This window comes from Papio anubis, chromosome 13 (assembly GCF_008728515.1).
Source record: "Papio anubis isolate 15944 chromosome 13, Panubis1.0, whole genome shotgun sequence".
Taxonomy (NCBI): domain Eukaryota; kingdom Metazoa; phylum Chordata; class Mammalia; order Primates; family Cercopithecidae; genus Papio; species Papio anubis.
Window position 1 is genome coordinate 5,017,809 of NC_044988.1, and position 21,053 is coordinate 5,038,861.

Sequence of the window (21,053 nt, forward strand, 5' to 3'; positions counted from 1 at the left end):
CTGTCTACTAAAAAAAACCAAAAATTAGCCAGGCTTGGTGGTGTGTGCCTGTAGTCCCACCTACTTGGGAGGCTGAGGCAGGAGAATTGCTTGAACCCAAGAGGCAGAGGTTGCAGTGAGCTGAGATCTCGGCACTGCACTCCAGGCTGGTTGACAGAGCGAGACTCTGTTTCAAAAAAACAAATTAAGAAAAAAAAGAGTTGCTTAAGTTAGTGCTTTATTCTCCCATCCCCTTCAGTGAGGTTGTTTGATACATTTGTAATACAATTAGATTATTTTGTTACATTCTACATTCCAGTCCAGGATCCCTTGATCTCCCAAATGATTTTGTAAAACAATTCACGTACTAATATATTAAGGTTCACTGTTTGTTTTTATAAATACAGTGGCGTTTATCTACCATTACAGGATCATACAGAACAGTTTTACTGCCTTAAAAAAAAAAAAAAAAAACAACCCTATGCTTCACCTGTTTAAATCCACCCCCATCAACCTCTGGCAACCACTGATCTTCTTAACACATCATATGGTTTTGCCTTTTCCAGAATGTCACGTAATTGGAATTATACTGTATGTGGCCCTTTTCAGACTGGCTTCTTTCACTTAGCATTATGCACTTAAGATTTATCCTTGTTTTTTTGTGGCTTGACTGCTCTTTTTTTCTTCTTAAGTCATAATAATATTATATGGGTGAACCACAGTTTATCTGTTCACCTACGGAAAGACATCTTAGTTGCTTCTGCTTTTTGGCAAATATGAATAAAGCTGCTTTAAACATTCACGTACAAGTTCTAGTGTAGACCTAAGTTTTCAAACCATTTGGGTAAATACCTGAAGAGTCTGATCGCTGGATTTTATGATAAGACTGTATTTAGCTTTATGAGAAACTGCTAGACTCTTCCAAATGTGAATACCATTTTCTGTTTCCGCCAGCACTGAACAAGAGTTCCCTCTCCTCAGGCTGCACCCTCATAGTTCATCCTGTGGTGGGAAGAACTCTGGGGATTGCAAGGAGATTGCAAGGCGTAAGATTCTCCTGCCACTTGCTGATTGTGAACCTTGCTGGCGTCTCTTTCTAAAACAGTACTAATAAGGTGAAGAAGTGTGATGAGGGTTAGAGATGAAGTGAGGAGAAAACCCAGGCTACAGCCATGCTCTCCTGTGGTTTTCAACCCAGCCTGGCCCAGGCTGCTGTGCCCACTGTGCCATCCGCCCCTCACTTGGAACAGATGTGGTCTGGACAGCTGCCTGGCAGGGCCCGCAAGCTGTCCCCTCCTGCCCTGACTACAAGCTGTTGAATGGAGATTTGTGTCAGGGCAGCCAGCTGCCATGGAAGATGAGGGCTGGTCCCCAGGCCCCAGGACTGGCTTCTGTGTCCTTGGGCGGGGGAGCCAGGGTCTGTGGGGACCTTTGCCAGCCCTGGGCGCAGCTGGCCAGAAGCCTGTCTGCTGACACTGGGGCAATTAGGGTGTAATCTTCTCTAAATGGCACCCAATTCTGGCTAAATCCCTCCTGCCCAGGGATGAATTCCCAGTTTTCTAAAAGCAGCTTAGCATTTGGACATTGCCCAGGGCAGCTGGGGTTCGCGGTTGGCGATGGGATGGCTGCTTCCGATTGATGTGGGCCTTACAGAGGAGGGGCCGTGGGTAGGCAGGGGCTAGTGACAAGCACCACAGCCCTACAGTGTTCCCTGTGTGGGTGCCTCTCAGCCCTCAGTCCTAGCGATCCCCACATCCACAAGTGTAAGTACTCCTTGAGGAAATGCAGTTCCAAAGCCACACAGTGGGAAGGGTGGGCCAGCACCCCTCAGCCTCCTGTGGTGTGAGGGACAGATGGGTCTGCAGAGGGGCTTGGGCCTGGGCTGGTCCTGCGGTGCCCAGCCTGATGGATATAGGCTGGCAGTGGTGGGTGGGTGCTGTCTCCTGGCCTGGAGGCCCCACTCTCTCTTCCTGACCTGGACCCCAGTCCCCAAGAGGCACCACCCTCTCTTGTAGGGACTCCTGCATCTTTCCCAGGCTCCTGCTTGAGTGCTCCTGGGCCTCCTTCCTCCTCCCTGTCTACCTGCCAGGTGAGGCTGTCTGAGTTCCTCAGGGACCACCTCTACCTCCTGCCCCCCCTCCTGTTACCCCCTTCCCCCCTCCGTGTACCACTTCCTCTGGGAACCACCCTGCTGCAAAGAAGAAAAATGGATTTTGGAGTAAGAAACCTTATGGTGCCACTCAGATGAATCATCTCACCTTGTTGATCCTCTCAGTTTGTTCACCCGTGAAAGGGAGCGATAAAGGTTTTTACTTTGCAGGGCTTGTGTGAAGACACATGATTCACACTCACCTCTGTCCGCTCCTGGGGGCCCTGGACCCCACATCCTTTGTTGCCTGTGTCTGCTTAGGGAAGTACCTTTTGAGTAAAGAGAGGAGGAAGTTGGTTTGGTGATGGTGGTGGGGTTTCCTGGAGCATCCTCACCCAGCTGGGGGTGGGTGGGAAGAGCTGGCTGAGGGAGTGGTGAGGTGGGGTCTCCCACATAACACCCATGGGATCCCATTGGGTGGGTCGTTGGGTCTGTGAGGGACCCAGGTAGTCAACAGATCTATTTCTGGCTTCTTAGCTGACTTGGGTTCCAGTAGAAGCATGTGGAGCTGGCTAGTTTGCTTGCACCCCAGGGTCACTGGGGGACTTTCAAAAATTCTAAAGCTCAGGGGCCGCACTCAGACCTATGAAATCAGTCTCAGGAGTGTTTACACTTCCAGAATGATCGCAGGGGAAAGATGCGTGTGGGAGCACCATCCTGTCATTGCAGTTTACACCCGGGAGTCTGAATCCTCCCTGCTCTGCATGTCGTGTGTGATTCAGCCCTGGAGGGGGTACAGCCCCTCAAGTGGAGAACTTGGGGTGCCTCCCTGACCCTCTCTGGAGTGTGCATGAGCAAAGGGAAGACCCAGGGCAGGGGCGAGCCTGGGAGCCATTCTTGTCGCTGAGTCCCTGGGGTGTGTCCCCTCCACTGGCTGGAGAGAGAGGGGTCAAAGAGGAGATGCCCCAGAAGAACCTCCAAGGCCTGCCCACCCTGTACCCCTGGAATTCCCTGCAGTCCTTGCCTCACTGAGCCACATCCAGCGCCTCTCTGCACTCTCAGCACGCTAGCATCTGGCTATTCCCTGGACCTGCCGTGCTGTCTACCCTCTTCTGGTGTGGGGCCTGTCACCTCCCAGCTATGTCCATAGGTCCCCCTGTCTGTCCTTCATTCATGCCACAGATGCTTCCTGAGCCTTGCCACTTGCTGGGCATGGGCTCCTCACTCCGCTCCTGTACTCGCTAAGGAGGTGCAGATGTGTGGTAGACGTGGGTGTCCACCTGTCCACAAGGACAGGCCTGAACCCTTCCCGTGTGAGAAGCCTTGCCCCACCCACACTGTGTGTGTATCTGGATGGTTGGCCCTGCCTCCTGCCTGACCTATTTCTCAGCATCTGCGAGCTAAAGTGATGGGGGTGCTGGCTGAAGCGAGGGTAGTGTTGGGCTGGGGGGAATTCTGCTGTCCTGGGACAGCTGCTGGACTTTTCCATCCTGCCCAGTGGGTCTGGCCCTCCCTGCTGACTCCCTGCTGACCCCACTGTCCTGAGCCATGCCCCTGGAGCTGTTTCATGTGTGGCTATGAAAGAGTTGGAGGTCAGGACCTCACCCAGGAGCCTGGCGGGGACTTTGGAAGACAGCATACCAGCATGCAGACCCACTTCCCAGCGTAGCCAGGGGCCTGGGCAAAGGGCTTCTCCACAGAGCTGCCCAGCCTCCCGCACTAGGCCAAGATGCCAGGGGTCAGCACCTAGGAGGGGTCAGGCCTGAGGCTGCTGTTGGTGGTGGAGCAGGTGGTGGACAAGTCCATTCACTCTCTTGGCCCCCAGCGACATACTGGCTCTGAGATTTGGCCTACTGGGGACCCACCAGGGAAGTCATCCAGAAGGTCTGTCTGTGTGGGAGCTTGGCAGCACCACCAAACTGGTGGCCTTTCTCCAGAAGCTGCTGGGAGACCCCCGTCACCCACCTTCCACGTTGGTGTGGTTCACTGTGAGACAGGGCTGAGCCCCATTTTAGTCCAGGCTGCATTTTTTAGGGTGGCCTTTGACCTCAACAGGCAGACATTTCCAGAGCAGCTCTGGCTGCTGACTAGATGATTGTTTTGTGCAGCTCTCAGTTTTAAATTGAGGTATGATTTGCCTGTAAGACCACATGCGGTTGTGCAGTTGCGTGCTCATGTGTGGCTGCCCCATGGTGCAGGTTACCCTGAAGTGCTCAGACCCTTCCTGTCCACCCAGTAGTGCACTGCCTGCCTTCTACAGCGATTAGCTTTCTTCGTAGTTGGTGTATGGCCCTTTGGGTCTGGCTTCTCTAAGAGCCATCATGACGGTTACTTGCATGAGGAGTGAGTTTTCCGGCTACTGAGCATCATCCACTGTGTCATCGCACCAGGGTTACTGCCTTCCACCTATTGTTGGGCGCTGGGCGTTGTGAATGCACCATACTTGGTGTGGACATGTGGCATGTGCTTCCCTATTTCTTTGGAGACCATGCGGTGTCTCACTTTATCACCCAGGCTGGAGTGCAGTGGCGTGATCTTGGCTCACTGCAACCTCCGCCTCCCGGGTTCACACCATTCTCCCTGCCTCAGCCTCCCGAGTGGTTGGAATCACAGGCGCCCGCCACCACACCCAGCTAATTTTTGTATTATTTAGTAGAGACAGGGTTTTGCCATGTTGGCCAGGCTGGTCTTAAACTCCTGACCTCAAGTGATCTGCCCACCTCGGCCTCCCAAAGTGCTGGGATTACAGGCGTGAGCCATCACACCTGGCCAGTGCTTCCATCTTTCTTGGGTGGTACCTGCAGCAAGCCCCTCTCCCCTCTGTGTTCACATGTCAACACATCCCAGCAGGAAGGCTAGTCCTTTTACTCATGCTTTGCTACCTCAGGTAACCTGCTTCTAGGGAGGGAGGGACTGTGTGTCAGGAAGGAAATGATCTCCATAAATTGTGGGAGGTGGGGCCCAGGGACCACTATGACTGGCTTCAGCCAGATCTCAAGTGTTAGGCAGTCCCCACAGTGAGCCCAAGCTTTCTAGGTTCCAGGCCAAGACCAGGAAGGACTGAGTCCCAGATATTCATGCACCTAGGAATGGGAGTTTCCAGTTCTCCAGGTGATTCTGAGGAGCAAGCAGGGTTGGGGAACTGATCAGACGGTTGAGCACCGTGGGCCGGGGTCCAGGCCCAGGCCCAGCCACTTCTGGATTATCAGCCTTCTCTTTCTTGCTTTCTCTTCAGACCCTCTTGGGGAACCGTTTATGGAGATGTGTGTTCTCAGAGTTCAGTTTCTCACTTGTGAGAGGAGCTAATACCTCCTGTGAGAGAAGCTAATGAGCTTACGTTGGTACAAACTGTGAAGTGCAGTGGTGCCTTGGGGTTATTGCCCTCCTCCCCTGGGCACCCAGAGTCCTCTTGTCTGTTAACAACTGTGTTGTCATCTGTCTTCCTCCCTCTGGGCCCACATCAGAGCTGGAGGGGTGCTGATGGCAGCCCAAGGCTGGGAAGACATCTGGACAGAGCAGGGCCAGTGAAGATGCCTCAGGACAGGGGACCCCCCCCTCCCCTGTCCCCACCCTTAGTTAGGTGGATCCCCTTCTCCCATCGCCACACTGCCTCTACCCTGTCTTGGATCTGGGTCATTACTGGGCTGAACAGTAGGCAGAGGTTCTAGCTCATCTCACATCCATCTCCCAACTATACCTCCCTCCTGGCCCTGGAGCCCTCCATCCCCCATCCCAGTGTGCCCTGTGACTCTGTTTCTGCTGGTGTTTATAGCTTCTGTAAGTTGTTTTCCCAAATTGCTAGCAAGGCTGTACATCTGTTTGTGCGGTGATCTGAAGCATCTGGCCCTGTGTAAATCTGAAGTCCATTTCTTGCCACCATTTCCTGACCTGATCCTTTGTTCTTGTATCAGGTTTTTGCTGAAGTTCATTTGTGAAAATTTGATCTTTCGTCTTGTTTCTTGTTTCGTTCTTGTTACTCTCTATTTCACGAATAACAAGTAATTTAACTCCCTGTGATATGTTTGGTTTGGGGTTTTATTAATCTTTTAAACTAGAATTACATACAGTAAAATGTATAGATTTTAAGTGCACGTGTGTATGTTGGCAAATACATCATCCCTTGGGTACATTTGACATTCTGCAGCTTTTCTTTTTCTTTTTTTGCTTTTGATATGGAGTCTTGCTGTGTCACCCACGCTGGAGTGCAGTGGCGCAATCTCGGCTCACTGCAAACTCCACCACCTGGGTTCAGGCTATTGTCCTGCCTCAGCCTCCTGAGTAGCTGGGACTGCAGGCACCCGCCACCATGCCCGGCTAATTTTTCGTATTTTTTTTGTAGAGACGGGGTTTCACTGTGTTAGCCAGGATGGTCTCGATCTCCTGACCTTGTGATCTGTCCGCCTTGGCGTCCCAGAGTGCTGGGATTACAGACGTGAGCCACCGCGCCCGGCATCTTTTCTTTTTAATGCCGAGTAGTAATAGTAGCTAAGGCCCTGAGCTCATCTCTCGAGTGCTATGCATTCGGATAGCGTTTCAGATACTGTGTGCTTATTGCTGGGTTGCTTCAGGATTTTTTTTAATAGGTTGATTCTATTTCAGTATTGTATTTTAGAGATCATTTTGTTTCTCCTTTTTTTAAATCAAGATATAATTTATTTTTAAACCCTATTCATAATGCTTTTGATAGTTTTCATATTTCACTAATTTTTAATAAAAATAAACATTTACTGGAGCGTAAGGTAAATATGGAAACTATAAAAATCATAATTGTATAGTTTGACAAATTATCAAAGGAAGTGCACCCATGTAGCTACCAGCAGATCAAGAAGTTGCATGTTATCAGCTTCCCAGAGCTGCTCTCTGAGCCCTGTCAAGGTGTGATCATTCTGGCTTTTGACAGCAGAGATGATATCTCGCCTGGTTTGGACATCTGATAGAGGGAGCTGCACTGTACTTTCTTGTGTGTTCCCTCGGTATTGTGAGACTGATCCTCATTGCTGCTTGTATTTGTAGGTTATTGGCACTCATTGCTGCATGGGATTCGTTTGTGTGGACATACCACACCTTCCTCACCCACTGTCAGGTGGACCGGCCTTAGGGTTGTTTTCAGCTTGGGGCTGTCAGACACTCATGGGGTGGCTGATGCCTGTTTCTGCTGGATGGACTGGCTAGGGTGACACAGGGCAGGCTTTCTTCTAGAGGAGCACAGGAGTGTGTGGCAAGCCCCTGTCCTCTCCATCCTCACAGCAGGCACTTGATGTGTTATTAATTTACATACTAGCCATTCTGATCAGCATGTCACAGTAGCTCTTTCTGGTGGTAAGTTGCATTCCCCATGTACCTTTTCCTGCGTTTACTGGCCGTTTGGAGAGCCTCTTTTGTAAAGAGCCTCTTCAAGACCTTCTTCCAGTGTTCTTATTGGGTGTCTGCCTTTTTCTTATGTATGTTTGGGAGCTCTTTATATATTCAGGATATGAAGCCCTTTGCCATCAGGCAGTAGTTCTGACCCAGTGGTGCAGCAGAAAGACCCAGCATGGAGCAGGCAGAGATGGCTGTCTTCCATCTGTGTCTCTGCCCCGTCACAACCTTGGCCTCTTGGAGCCTTAGTTTCTTCCTCCAAAAAATGGGAACACGGATTCTTCTGAGAACTTTGAGATAGGCATTAAGTGAAATAATATATTTAAGGAGACTTACAGAGTGGTGGCTATTGTTGTTACTAATACTTTTTTTAATAAAATGGAAAGAGGCTGAGCACGGTGTCTTGTGCCTATAATCCCAACACTTCTGGAGGCCAAAGTAGGAGGTTCACTTGAGCCCGGGAGTTCAAGACTAGCATGGGCAACATAGTGAGACCCCATCTGGAAAAAAAAAGCTGGCATGGTGGCACGTGCCTGTGGTTCCAGCCACTCAGGAGGCTGAGGCAGAAGGATTGCTTGGGCCCAGGAGGTCAAGGCTGAAGGGAGCTATGATCTCACCACTACACTCCAGTCTGGGTGACAGAGCGAGACCCTGTCTTCCAAAGAAAGAAAATAGGAAGAGCTCTCATACCCACTGGGATGGTTGTGACCAAAAAATAGACAGTAAGAAGTCCTGGAGAGGATGTGGCAAAATTGGAATCCTCCTGTGTTGCTAGTGGGAACATAAAATGGGATAGCCCTTGTGGAAAATTTGGCAGTTCCTCAAAAAAAGTTAGAGATACCACATGACCTAGCGGTTCCACTCATAATAGCCTAAAAGTGGAAACAACCCAAGTGTCCATCAAATGATGAATGGATAAACAAATGTGATCTGTTCATACAATGGAATATTATTTGACCATGAAAGGGAAGGGAATTCTCATACATACTACAACATGGGCGAACCTTGAAAACATTGTGCTAAGTGAAATGTCCAGAATAGACACATTAATAGAGATGGAAGATAGATTGGTTTTCAGGATGGCAGTGGGGAGAGCTGAAGAGTGATGCTAATGGGGACAGGGTTTCTTTGGAGGGTGATAGAAATGTGGAATTAATGGTGATGTTCACTCAACTCTGTGAATGTACTAAAAACCACTGAAAACCACTTTAAAAGGGTGGATATTATGACGTGATTTTAACATTTTTTAATGGAGGTAAGCAGGAGAGTCTTTTTGCTTGCTAAATCTTTGAGGTAAATTTCACTATTATTCTGAAGTAATCCCCAGAAGATTTGAGGCAGCTTCCTTCCAGGTCTGTAGCTGTGGTATCCATATCACATGAATCTACATGACAACTCGAGGAATCTTACCTTCAGCTTACCCTCTGTCTTTCTCATTAGTATTTTTATAATTTTCTTTGGATAAATCTCATGTTTCTAGTTAAGTTAATATCTGGGGGTTAATTTTTTAGGTCAAAATTATAAATGTAATTGCTCTTCTTTTGCATACATAACTCAACAGTTTAATTTGGGAGGGTTTTGTGGGTATCTTGGTGTATTTGAGATCTCTGACCTTTTTGAGGATGTTTCTTAGTGCATTTTCTAGACAAAATCATCACTTGCAAAAAATAGGAATTTAGCGGTACGCTTTTTTCCCCTCTTCCAATGTTTTTTGAGTGTGGTGAAGAATGTAGTCCTGCCTTCTCCTTTTAAGGGGAGGGTGGGTAACTCAAATGCATCTTCATTTACCAATGCTTCTCCATTATTTATTAATGCATTCCATTATTTGCTATGTTTGCTTTTGTTTTAAATCTATCCAGGTAGATTTACTCTATTGATGCTCTTTTTATGACATTTAGAAAGAAAAAAAAATTACCACATCCATTTTTCAAGTGCTTCAGTTGAGAAGAGTTCAGGCTAAATTATGATAAAGCATATTAGCATAGATGACATTTTTAATTCCTTTTAAAATATGAGTTTGTGGCAGAAATATTGGTAGTTTGCCTTCAGTCTATCTATATGGTTTACTTACTTGTTGGCCTATCTTGTTTCATAGCAGATGCTGAATATAGATTTTTAAAATTGAATTGGTTTACCCTGGTTTTATGTTCTTGGGCAAGGTCTTCTGATCACAGTAACTCTTAAGGTAAATTGTTACTTCTGTTTGCTAAGATTTTGTCAGTTTTTTGCATCCGTGTTGGGCATGGAGTTGGTCCATGAGTCCCTGCCCATTGGAAGGGAAGATCTGTTGAAACTAGCAGGTAAGTTCATGGCATACCTGTTGGACATTCCTGTTGAGTTTGTAATGTCTTTTCTTCTGCCTTAGAGAGGACATTACAAACTCAGCAAACTCAACGGGTATGTTCAACAGATACATCAAGAACTGATAAGGCATGTCTTTCTGTTTTCCTTTCTCATTATTTGTTTGAGTGAATATGGATGTGGACAGGGACACTTTAGGCCGAGGTCAGAGCTCAAGACCTGCTGTGCTACACAGCACCCAGACTCCCTCCTGGGCACGCACTCCCTGTGTCAGTTCTCCCGTGAGGCAGGCCTGCTGGTGCCGATGCCCATCTTGCCAATGGCTGTGGGGTGGAACCAGCGATGTGGTAGCTCAGTCCTCACGTTGCCTGTGGGGACTGGACAGGTTGGTAAGTGTTCAGTTCCCTGATTTAGGGATATGTACTTTGCCCAGACTTACCAACCTGAATACAGTCACTAGCGGGTTAAAAAAATACACGAACATGGTTGCTTCGCTTTTTCTTTTGTTTCTGGGTTTTTGTTGTATCACTTCCCCTTTGTGAGACTTCTGCTTGTTACTTGATTCAGTTTCTGCAATCCCAGTCTAGAGAGACTGTTTCTTTTTATCATTATTTATTTTTAGTGCAATCCCCCACAACCCCCAGCACAGTACTGCTTTGGCCGTGATTCTGAAGTTTTCATATGATTTGTTTCTATTTTTTGTTTATTTGGTTTCCTGTTGTTCTGTTCTGTATACCGTCTCTAATACAGATATATTTAAGAGATCATTTTTCAATTTTCACGTTTGAGTGTATGCTAACTTTTTACAGCATATATTTTTTAGAACAGTTTCAGATTTACAGAAAACTTACATGAAATACCGTCTTATATTTGTTCTCCTGTGGTGCACCTACACGTAAATGGAATTTCTTCCTTTTTTAGATTGCTCTGATGTCATTCTGTATCCTCTTGTGGTATCATTTCCTTATGCCCTGAGTCCTGGTGTCTGTGCCAGTTCTGATTTGCTGGCTATTGCAGAGCCTGGATCTCTCCCTCTGCGTGGTTGACATTTTGATGTATTTTGTACTAGGCTGTTTGGGTCACGATAGGTTTGATTAATCTATGAGAGAGTTTAATGTCATAATGCTGTAAATTCTTTTTTTTTTCTTTGAGGCAGAATCTCACTCTGTCGCCCAGGCTGGAGTGCAGTGGCATGATCTCAGCTCACTTCAAGCTCCGCCTCCCGGGTTCAGGCCGTTCTCCTGCCTCAGCCTCCCAAGTAGCTGGGACTATAGGCGCCCGCCACCACACCCAGCTAATTTTTTTGTATTTTTTTATTAGAGATGGAGTTTCACCGTGTTAGCCAGGATGGTCTCGATCTCCTGACCTCGTGATCAGGCCTCAGCCTCCCAAAGTGCTGGATTACAGGCGTGAGCCAGTGCGCCTGGCCTAAATTCTTTATCTCATAATAATATTGTTGAGCTTGTATTTATGTCAGCTTGATAGGCCTGAGCACCCTCATGACTGTAATAAGGCTTGATGCCACTTGGACTCCTGTGGAGTCCTGGCTCTGCGGGACAGGACTCTGAACAGCACATGCAGAGCTGCCCGGAGTGGAGCAAGGTGTATAGACACAAGCGTCTGAGGCCTCCAGGTCTTCTCATGTCCTGCAGACCACCCCAGCTCCTTTTAAGGCCTCGGAAACACCTGATTTCCCTTTGACCCCATCAGGTGTTGAAGCCCTGTGGCTTGCTGTGGCAGTTTTTGGGGGGCAAGTTCATCATTTGATAGTATTTACTGACTGCATGATTGTGAAGGAGGTGGGTACTGGACTTGAACTGCTGTTTCCTGGCTTTGCAGATTTCTTTGCCTCTTCCCCCTCACAAGGAGTAAAACCGTGGTCGGGGGTCGGGTCTTCCTCCAAAGGCTATGCCTCCCTGCCCGCCAAGTGCGAACTTCTGATAGGAATACTGCTTCAAAACAGTAAAGAGTTGACCAACACTTCGGGGGCTCCTCACTGTGGTTGGGGGGAATAGAGAGCCTGGGATACTGACAATCCGTAATCGAGTGAGTTTTATCATCCTGTGGTTCCCCAGGGTGGGAGGATTTGTGGTCTCAATTGACTATCTGGGCTACAGGCCCTCAGACTTGGGTCTTGCAAGGCCTGATAGTCTGTTGTCCCAGTACCTACCAGAGACCAGGCATGCAGTAAGCACTAATAAGTGCTGTTAGTAAACATTGAGGGGATGGTAAAGCCAGTCCCTGGGATTTTTCAACAAGCCTGGGTAGGAAGATGGGTGCTGAGCAGAGGGTATTCACAGTCCGTCGAGTGGATGAGGATCAGGCCTTTCCCCTGCTTGGACCAGCCCTGACAAGGAGCCCAACAGTGTCTCTACCTTAGCAGGTGGTGGGAGGGCCCAGCGGAGGCAGCCAGGCTAGGACTAGTGGGATTCCTGGGATGCCCAGGCCCAGCCGTTCCCAGGAGGCTGGGCCCACCCTCGTGCAGGCATCGTGGCCCTTCAGGGACAAGTGTGGGACCAGCTGGCTGTCAGTGGGTGGTGCTGGATCAGCCTAGCAGATGAAGGAATTGAGGCTCCCAGTTTTGTTGTGGAAACTGCATCCTGGAACAAGTCCTGCCTCATTGGAATGCTGAGGCTGGCTCTCCTGGCTTGGCAAGTGTTGTTCCTGTTGTATCAGATGGCCAAACTGGTTTAGGATGAAAGAGAATTCCCTGGGACAGCCCTGCCTAGAGGCCTGGTTCCTTGCCCTGGTGGTGTAGGCCTTCTCCAGGGAGCCAGACCCCAGTGGAAGGTCGGCAAGTGGGGTTGGTTCTGTTTCCTGTGCAGACCTGTTTCCACGCCCTGTACAGGTTTGTCCGGGGACTGAAGGGTCAACCTCTACTAGCTAGGGCTGATGGCCAGCTCTTATTGTGGAGATATACACATTCTCTCTTGAGAGCGGGGAGGGAGTGGGGTGACTTTCCTTTGTAGCTGAGGGAACTGTAATTAGGTAGTTGCCACAGAGCCAGGCAGCCCCACTGGCCGACTACAGAGTAAGGACATCTTGCACGTGAAAAAGGACAGTGAGGCCACTTTGGAGCCAGCACCTGGCCTTGTGGGGACCATCAGGGACCAACCTTGTGGCAAGTGGGAGGGGGCAGGCACTGGCCTGGGGCTGCTCTTCAAGCCCTGCCACTTCTCATAAATGGGGTGATTGTGAATGGCCCTGACCCGATGCCCATGCTGCCTTGGCATCAGGGTGGGCTTACACACGCCCAACTATGGGAACTTGACCCTGTAGCCCCTTTGACAGACAGGCACAGTGAGGGAGGAGCTCACCAAGTCATAGCTGACCAGTGGCAGAGCCAGGATGTGGGCCCAGGCAGCCTGGCTTCAGGTGTGCACATACCCATTGGCTCTCCTGCTGTGCCGCTGGGAAGTGGGCAGGCAGGGCAGTGCCTCTTGCACAGTGGGGTACCTCAGCAAGGCTGCAGGCCTACGTGGCTGAGGAGGGAGGGAAAGAGATTGTTGTCCAGAGGTTCAGAGGCCCTGGTATGAGGACCTAGTTCTCCTTCTGGCCTCACCTTGTCTTACCTCTTGCTTTGCTCTTCCTTCCACCTGGCGCACTTCCCCGTCCTCCCAGGCTCTGATCACCTGCCACTATTTCCTCCTCTGCACTAGGCACAGGCCAGGGTCTCAGCCATTCCAGCATAGACTTAGTTTTACTTTCACAGAAAGTAACGCTTGAAGAGTTGTTCTAAGGTGGTGGGAGTGCCCAGGTGATAACAGGGAGCTTTGCTGGTACTGGCGTCAGGAAAGAATGAAAACCACAGGGGTAACCGTAGCCCGTTGTTGGTCGTAATCTTTTACTCTTCCTTCATCGTCCAGCTTCTGTTTCTGGATCTCAGCCTCTGCTGTGGGGTTGATGGGGGCCTAAGCATCTGCTATGGGCTCATTCTAAAGCCACCCAGCCTCCCATGCGCTGCCCCCACACTGGGGTTGTCAGGATCTCAGCATGTTAACACTGGTCCAGTGACAATAGCCTCAGCCACATCCTGAGTCAGAGATATGCTGACTCTGGAGGAGTTGGCTCCTTCTTGGGCATCCGAAAGGCAGTGGGAGCCCTAGAGAGGAGAACAAGGAGTAACTCCCTGAACCTGTATTTTAAAGCTCCTATCATCAGGGGATGGGTAGAGTAGGAGGCCACATAGACTCTGGTAAGTGAATTACGTTAACTGACTAAATCTCTTCCACAGCACTAAGCTCAGATTGGTGACATTATTAACGCAGGTTTCACATGAGGAAATTGAGGCACATTGTGATTGGCGCCCACCACAGTCACATAGCCCTGCCGCTGCAGCTTATTTCAGAGGTGCTAGCAGGGGATGTTGGCTGTGCTTCCCTGAGATGGGGGTGGTGGGCACAGATGGGCTCGTGCTCACAGGTGCGCCTGGTACCTGGCCTGCCTTCTCTATCTCCTAGGAGTGGGGGTAGGGTGGGGCACTGGGCTCATCTGTTGGACAGGATCCTTACTGCCGTGTTTTCCATCCTGAGGCGTATTCTGCCAGCCTTCTGTCTCCAGCCCTGCACCATCCCATACTGTGCACCCTTGGCAAGCATTGAACTCTGTTGTGCCTCAGTTTTGTGGTCTCGATCTCCTGACCTCGTGATCTGCCCGCCCCAGCCTCCCAAAGTGCTGGGATTACAGGCATGAGCCACTGCGCCTGGCCTATTCATTTTTTAATTAGGTTGTGTGTCTTTTTTTTTTTTTTTTTTTGAGACAGAGTTTCGCTGTTGTTGCCCAGGCTGGAGTGCAGTGGCATGATCTCGGCTCACTGCAACCTCCATAGTGGATGTCCTGCCTCAGCCTCCTGAGTAGCTGGGATTACAAGATTATCACACCCAGCGGATTTTTTTGTATTTTTAGTAGAGATGGGGTTTTATCATGTTGGCCAGACTGGTCTTGAACTCCTGACCTCAGGTGATCTACCTGTCTCAGCCTCGCAAAGTGCAGGGATTATAGGCGTGAGCCACCGCGCCCAGCCAGTTGTTTCTCTTTTTATTGAGTTGTAAGAGTTTTTTATATGATCTGGATACCATATCCTTATCAGATAGGTAATCTGAAAACATTTCTTTTATGGTGTAGGTTGTCTTTTCACTTGATTATGTCCTTTGATGTATGAGGTTTTTAATTCTGATGAAGTTCAAGTGACTAATTTTGTGCTGTTGTTAGTTAACGTTTTTGGTGTCATATCTAAGAATTCATGGCCAAATCCCAGGTCATGAAGATTAATCCCTACATTATCTTCTGAAAGTTTTATAGTTTTAGTTCTTATATTTAGGTATTTGATTCATTTTGAGTTAATTTTTGTGTATAATGTGAGGTAGGGGTTCAGCTTCATTATTTTGCATATATATAGCTACTTGCCCCCAGCATCATTTGTTGAAAACCTTTTTTTTTTTTCCCTCTGTCGCCCAGGTTGGAGTACAGTGGGGTGATCTCAACTCACTGCAACCTCTGCCTCCTGAGTTCAAACCATTCTCCTGCCTCAGCTTCCCAAGAAGCTGGGATTACAGGCATCCGCTACCACGCCCAGCTAATTTTTTTTATTTTTAGTAGAGACGGGGTCTCGCTGTGTTGGCCAGGCTGGTCTCAAACTCCTGACCTAGTGATCTGCCTGCCTCAGCCTCCCAAAGTGCTGGGATTACAAGCGTGAGCCACCACGCCTGGCCGAAAAACTATTCTTTAACATCAAATTACTTTTGTACCCTTGCCAAAAATCAATTGACCATATATATAAGGGTTTATTTCTGGACTCTATTCTATCCCGTTGGTCTCTATATCTTTACACCAGTACCACATTGTTTTGATCACTGTAGCTTTGTATTAAGTTTTGAAATTGTGAGTTTTCTCACTTTGTTATTCTCTTTCAATGTTGTTTTAGCTCCTCTAGGCCCTTTGCAATTCCATATGAATTTGAAAATCAGCTTTTCCGTTTCTGCTAAAAAGGCTTTTGGAATTTTGGTAGGGATTGTATTTAATTTCAAGTTAATTATCTTGTAAAGAGATTTAAATAATAAAAATAAGTATTTTATGTTTGCCTATTTAATTACCATTTCTTCCATGTAGATATAGATTCCATATGGTATGATTTTTCTTCTGCCTGAAGGATTTTATTTAACATATCTTTAAATACCAATGCAGATCTGCTGTTGATACATTCTTTCAGCCTTTGTACGTCTGAAGTATTTCACCTCTATTTGTGAACAGTTTTCAGTGAGTATATCATTCTAGTTAAGTTTTTTTGTTTTGCCGTTTAAAAGATGTTGTTCCACTGTCTCCTGGCTTGTTAGAGAAATCAGCTGTCATTTAACTTTGCTCCTCTTGAGTCATGTATCCTTTTTCTTCTGGCTGATTTTAATATTTTTATTGTAAAATTGGTTTTAAACAATTTTATGTTATGCCTTGGTGTAGTTTTCTTCATATTTCTTGTGCTTGGGTTGACAAGCTGCTGATGTCTGTGGGTTTATAATTTTCATCAAATTTCAAAAATTTTCAGCTCTGATTTCTTCAATTTTTTTTTTTTATTTTCCTGTTTTTCTCTTTTGGGGACTCCAATGAGTCCTTATGTAAGACTTCCTGAAATTGTGTCATACTTCACCAATGCTCTGTTTGAGTTTTGCTTTTGTCTTTTAGCCTTTTTTCTCTGTGTTTCATTTTGGATAGTTTGCTGTGGTTTTTCAAGTTGACTAATCTTTTCTTCTGCGTTGTTTTATCTGCTGTGAATCCCATCCGCTGTACTTTTCGTCTCTAGAAGTTCTGTCTGAATCTTTTTCTGTCTTCCTCATTCGTACACCTTTGCCTACTCAGTGGTTAGTGATGGAATGCCGGGCAGTGGACCTCACCTGTTGGGAGATGGATGTTTTTGTATTCCTTCATGTGTTCTTGAGCTTTGTTCTGGGATGTAGTTAAGTGACTTGGAATCAGATCGGTCCTTTCAGGATTTGTCTTTAAGCTTTACCCTGTGGTATCAGAGCAGATTTAATCCAGACAAATTTTGTCAGGCCCTGGGAGTGCTCCCCTGCTGCCTGTGCATCAGGAGGGCTCTCCTGTGGCTGGTGGGAGCAGGTGCTGTTTTTGGCTGGTATAAATGGTGGGGATTGCTTTCTCTGCCCTTCTCGGTGGTCCTTCAGTGACTTCCTCAGCTCTGTGCTGCCTGGTCCTCAGTGGAGATTCTGGCCCTCTGTGTGCAGGTCTGCCTAGCTTGGCTGCCCTGCTGCCATCTTCCAGTCCCTCCTTGACAGGGTCTGCCACGCCTTGACTCAGTCTCCCATTTTTCCATGGCTGGGAAGTTCTCTTGGTGGAGGGGGCTCCTGGAACTCCCCTGATCTGTCCCTCACTATCTAGTGCCCATGACGTGAAAACCACTGCTTATTATTTATTTATATTCTGTCATTGTCTGGTTTTTTTTTTTTTTTAAGTTTTCACAGAGAAGGTAGTCCTAATTTCTGCAACAATCTTGTCTTGGCTGTAGGCGGAAGTCTCTATCTCAGTGTGTTTGAAAAGCTGCCCAGGAGTGTTCGTGGGCCCCGGGCTGGGAGCTTAAGCAGAGGAAAAGATCCAGGGCTCAGGCCAGGAGGCCCGGACTTGAATGTCGTGTCATGGCATTTAGCTGTCATACCTGGAGAAAGCTTCTGAGGTGATGTGTGCATCCCCAGCTCCAGGCTTGTGGGCGTATTCTGAGCAGCCATGTGTGCTGGACTCTTCAGTTGGGTCCCGCCTGCTTGTTAGAAGGCCCAGATGGTCTGGTGCTGCCCATGCCGCCTGCAGCCTGTGGGCCCCTCACTCAGTGAGGGACTTGGGGCCTGGCTGCCACTTGGATGGGGAGCCCACAGTTGGGGCCAGTTCCATGTCTGGTTTCCATTCTTGTGGCCTGGGGCTGGGCAGGGTGGATCAGGTGCTGTGTAGACATCATGATTTGGTCCTTCCTTGGGACTAGGATAAGAACAGAGCAGAAATCACGGCGCTGACCCTGCCTTGTGGAAGAACGGACATCCTCCACAGAGTGGTGTTGTGTTGATGGGCGGGGCAGGTGAGCAAGACCCAGCCTCTGCAGAAGTGTGGGTGCCATGGACGTCTGTACATCCACAGCAGGAGTGTCCATGACAGTCCCGAGTCCCCACGTGGAGTCCCAGTGCCAGCACCAGTCTTCCTGCTGGGCTGTGTTGTCCTGTTAGCCTTGTTTAGGGGTGTCCCCCACAACACCACGAGACACACACACACAACACGTACCTTATAGCACGTGTCACCACACCTGCCACAGCACATGTGTGCTCTTCCAGGCAGGATCCTGTGATCCTCACAGTGCTGTGAGATCAGTCTGTCTTCCCCTTGATTCCCCTATTGGTCCCATGAGACTCTGGACTCAGACTAGACCCTGGTTTCTTTTGCCAGTCTCCTGGTGGGAGGAAATGAGTTACTCTTTGCTTTGATTTATTGAAATTAGAAACTGTCCTGCTTAGTAACATCCTTATTCATGGTTTTGTACATTTTCCCTATTTTCTTGGACTGAATTCTTAGATTTAATATTAAATAGTAAATGAGTGAAAAATGCTCCTTTTTCTCTCTTAGGGAAACAAAGTCATCCACTTTCAGTTGCATCTCTCTTGATCTTGTTTTCTGCCATGAGCCAGGATTACCGTAAAAAGATAAGGTCTCCCTCAAGAACTCTGTGGTGGAGTGGCCAGTGAGACAGGGGCTGCTGGGGGTTACACACTGCGGGCCCTCTGCTCTCTACCCATGGAAGCCCTGTCCTGCTGTGCCAGCTATGTGGGGGTAGTGGGCAGTGGGAGGGAAGGAGGGCGATGGCACCTGCTTGGAGGCTGGGCCACTCGCCTGGGGCATACACGATGGGAGGCCGGCTGGCCTGGGTTTTTGGGCATGGACATGACACAGCTGTCGTCTCTCAGGTGCGTGGGCAGGTGGTCACCCTGGGCTAGGCGAGCACGCCTTTCTGGTTGATCTCACCCATAAGGTCTGCTCCCTGAGCCCCAGGGCCCTACACTTCTTTGCCACATGCAGCCCCCGCCCCCCTTGTTCCTCACCCCTCTGGAACATGCTGGTATGTTGGCCTCTGAGCCAGGAACTGGGCAGAGTGGGTGGCACACTGTGCTGGCCTCTGTCTAATTCTTACCATCACTGCCGTCCTTGGGACTGGGGCTCTGACTGCTCAGCCCAGGTCTCTCCCAGGCGTGAAGGATGAGCCAGCATCAGGCAGCAGGATGGACAGACTCCCTCTGCCCTTCATGTGTGGTGGCTGGCGTGCCATCTGGAGTGGGAGGAGGTAGGAGCTGTGTGGGAGCTCCCTCCGCCGGCCCCAGCTGCTGTCACACATGCCCGCTGCGGCTCCCTGACTCTAGTACTTGTCTTGCCAGTGCAGACACTTTTCCTCAGAGACCAGGCTTTCTCTTATTTTGGTGAAGCAAATGAATCTTGGGTGCAGCTTGTTGCGTTTGCATGTGTGCAAACCATAGGCACGTCACAGATGCACCTCCCAGGGCGGGGGCCCTCCCTTCAGGCCCACAGTCCCCATCGTTGTTGGCTGTTGTTCTGCAGCATGAATGTTGCCTGTGAGCTGAGTCTCTATCCTTCAGTGCCCCTGGGAGGCCCACCTGACAAGTGTTTTGTCTCCTGATGCAGGCCTTTGGACAAGCACACACGAATCACAAGAAGGTGGCTGCTGACGGAGAGAGCCGGGAGGAGAGCCTGATCCAGGAGTCGGCCTCCAAGGAGCAGTACTACGTGCGGAAGGTGCTAGAGCTGCAGACGGAGCTGAAGCAGTTGCGCAACGTCCTCACCAACACGCAGTCGGAGAATGAACGCCTGGCCTCCGTGGCCCAGGAGCTGAAGGAGGTGAGGGGGTGAGGAGGGGCCTACTCTGTGGCTGCAATAGTGCCACCAGGGTCACATAGCGGGTGTGCCTGGTGGGTGGCTAGGCTGGGCTGGCCTCTGGGGATGCTGCAGCTGGCTGGGCTGTCTTGCTTTCCTTGTCTCATCCTCCACTGCCCATGTGGCAGAAGGGAGAGAGATGGACCCATGAGTTCTGCTGCATCTGGCTTGCTTCCATCTCACTAGTGAAGCAAGTCCCATGAGCAAGTCCAGAGCAGAGAGGTGGTCAGTCAGGGAGGGGTGCGGTTAGCCACTCGTGGAGGCTAAGGGCTGATGCCCATGGGGCACTCCTCGTCATTGGACTCCCCCCTGCCCTGGGAATGTTTTGTGTCATTCAGGGCCTGCATTATGCCCAACTGTAATAAGAACACAAACCCCAAATATTCCATGGAGACTCGAGGTAGGATGTGCGTGTCTGAGAATTAGGGGTGGAGACCACCGCCAGTAGCCCCAGCTGCCACACCCCTGCCTTGTGCATAGCAGAGTGCCTGCAGGGAGGGTCTGGGTGAGTGGTCCCTGGCACTAGAGCCTGTTGGAGTCCTGGGTACCCATGGACAGCCATGGGTACATGGCACAGGCTCTACATCTAGAAATGAAACTGTGGTGTCCGTCCATGAGCTTGTGAACATGAAGTCAGAGGAACCAGCTTGGCTCTTGGGCCCTGACAGGCACAAAGGCCACAGGACCAGCTGCTCATGGCCCTGACACTTAGGCCCTGGAGTCGGGGAGGATTGGGGAGCCCAGGGGAACGATATGGCTAAAGCAGGATTTGGGAAGTTTGCTGTGGGGTGTGGAGCCTGTGCAGTTTGAGCCACCAGGAGGAGGAGAGTCTTCCACTGAGGCAGGTGGGAGGAGAGTCTCGCTGGCTTGAACAGGAGGCTCAGGGAAGGTTGAGTGAGCACCTGAGTGTCTTTCCTCACTGACTGGCACGTATTTTAATTGAGCCCTGCTGGGGCCTCGGTGTCTGTGAACCTGAGGACACAGCATGAGGAAAGCCTCATTCTCCTAGAAGGCATGTGGTAGATATCAGGGGAGAGCCGTACCCCGTGCCTGTCCCTGGGGCAGGGGCATGTTCACTGTGGGGCTGAGCCAAGGGCAGGAGGAGTGTCGGGAGAGTCCCGCAGGCCTGGGTGGAGCCCTGAAGGAGGCAGGGTCCAGCTTGGGTTTGGTGGTTACACGGGGGAGTGGGCTATGGGGACAAAAGTGGGGCTGAGATGCCTGTCATGGGGGCAAGAGGGGGCCAATGCCCTCTGAGGAAGGATGAGGCCCCATCACCAAGATGGAGGTGGGATGGTCCCTGGGTTCTGCAAGTGGAGCTGGAAGTTGGCAAGTGAGCTGTAGTCCTCCTGGCCGTGGCCTTTGAGGGTCAGCCCCAAGTTCTCATTGGGAATGGCTGGAG

General features: G+C 49.5%; 1 protein-coding gene across 3 annotated transcripts in view; it reads left to right on the forward strand.

The window, feature by feature from the left end:
* The window catches only part of BICD2 (BICD cargo adaptor 2), a 60,739-nt gene that overhangs the window by 11,005 nt on the left and 28,681 nt on the right, over positions 1 to 21,053 (forward strand). For all 3 annotated transcript variants that reach the window (XM_009189200.4, XM_003911986.5, XM_017949288.3), the window contains exon 2: positions 19,406 to 19,618. In XM_009189200.4, the coding sequence (XP_009187464.1) occupies positions 19,406 to 19,618 (213 nt within the window). The remainder of the gene's footprint in view (positions 1 to 19,405; positions 19,619 to 21,053) is intronic.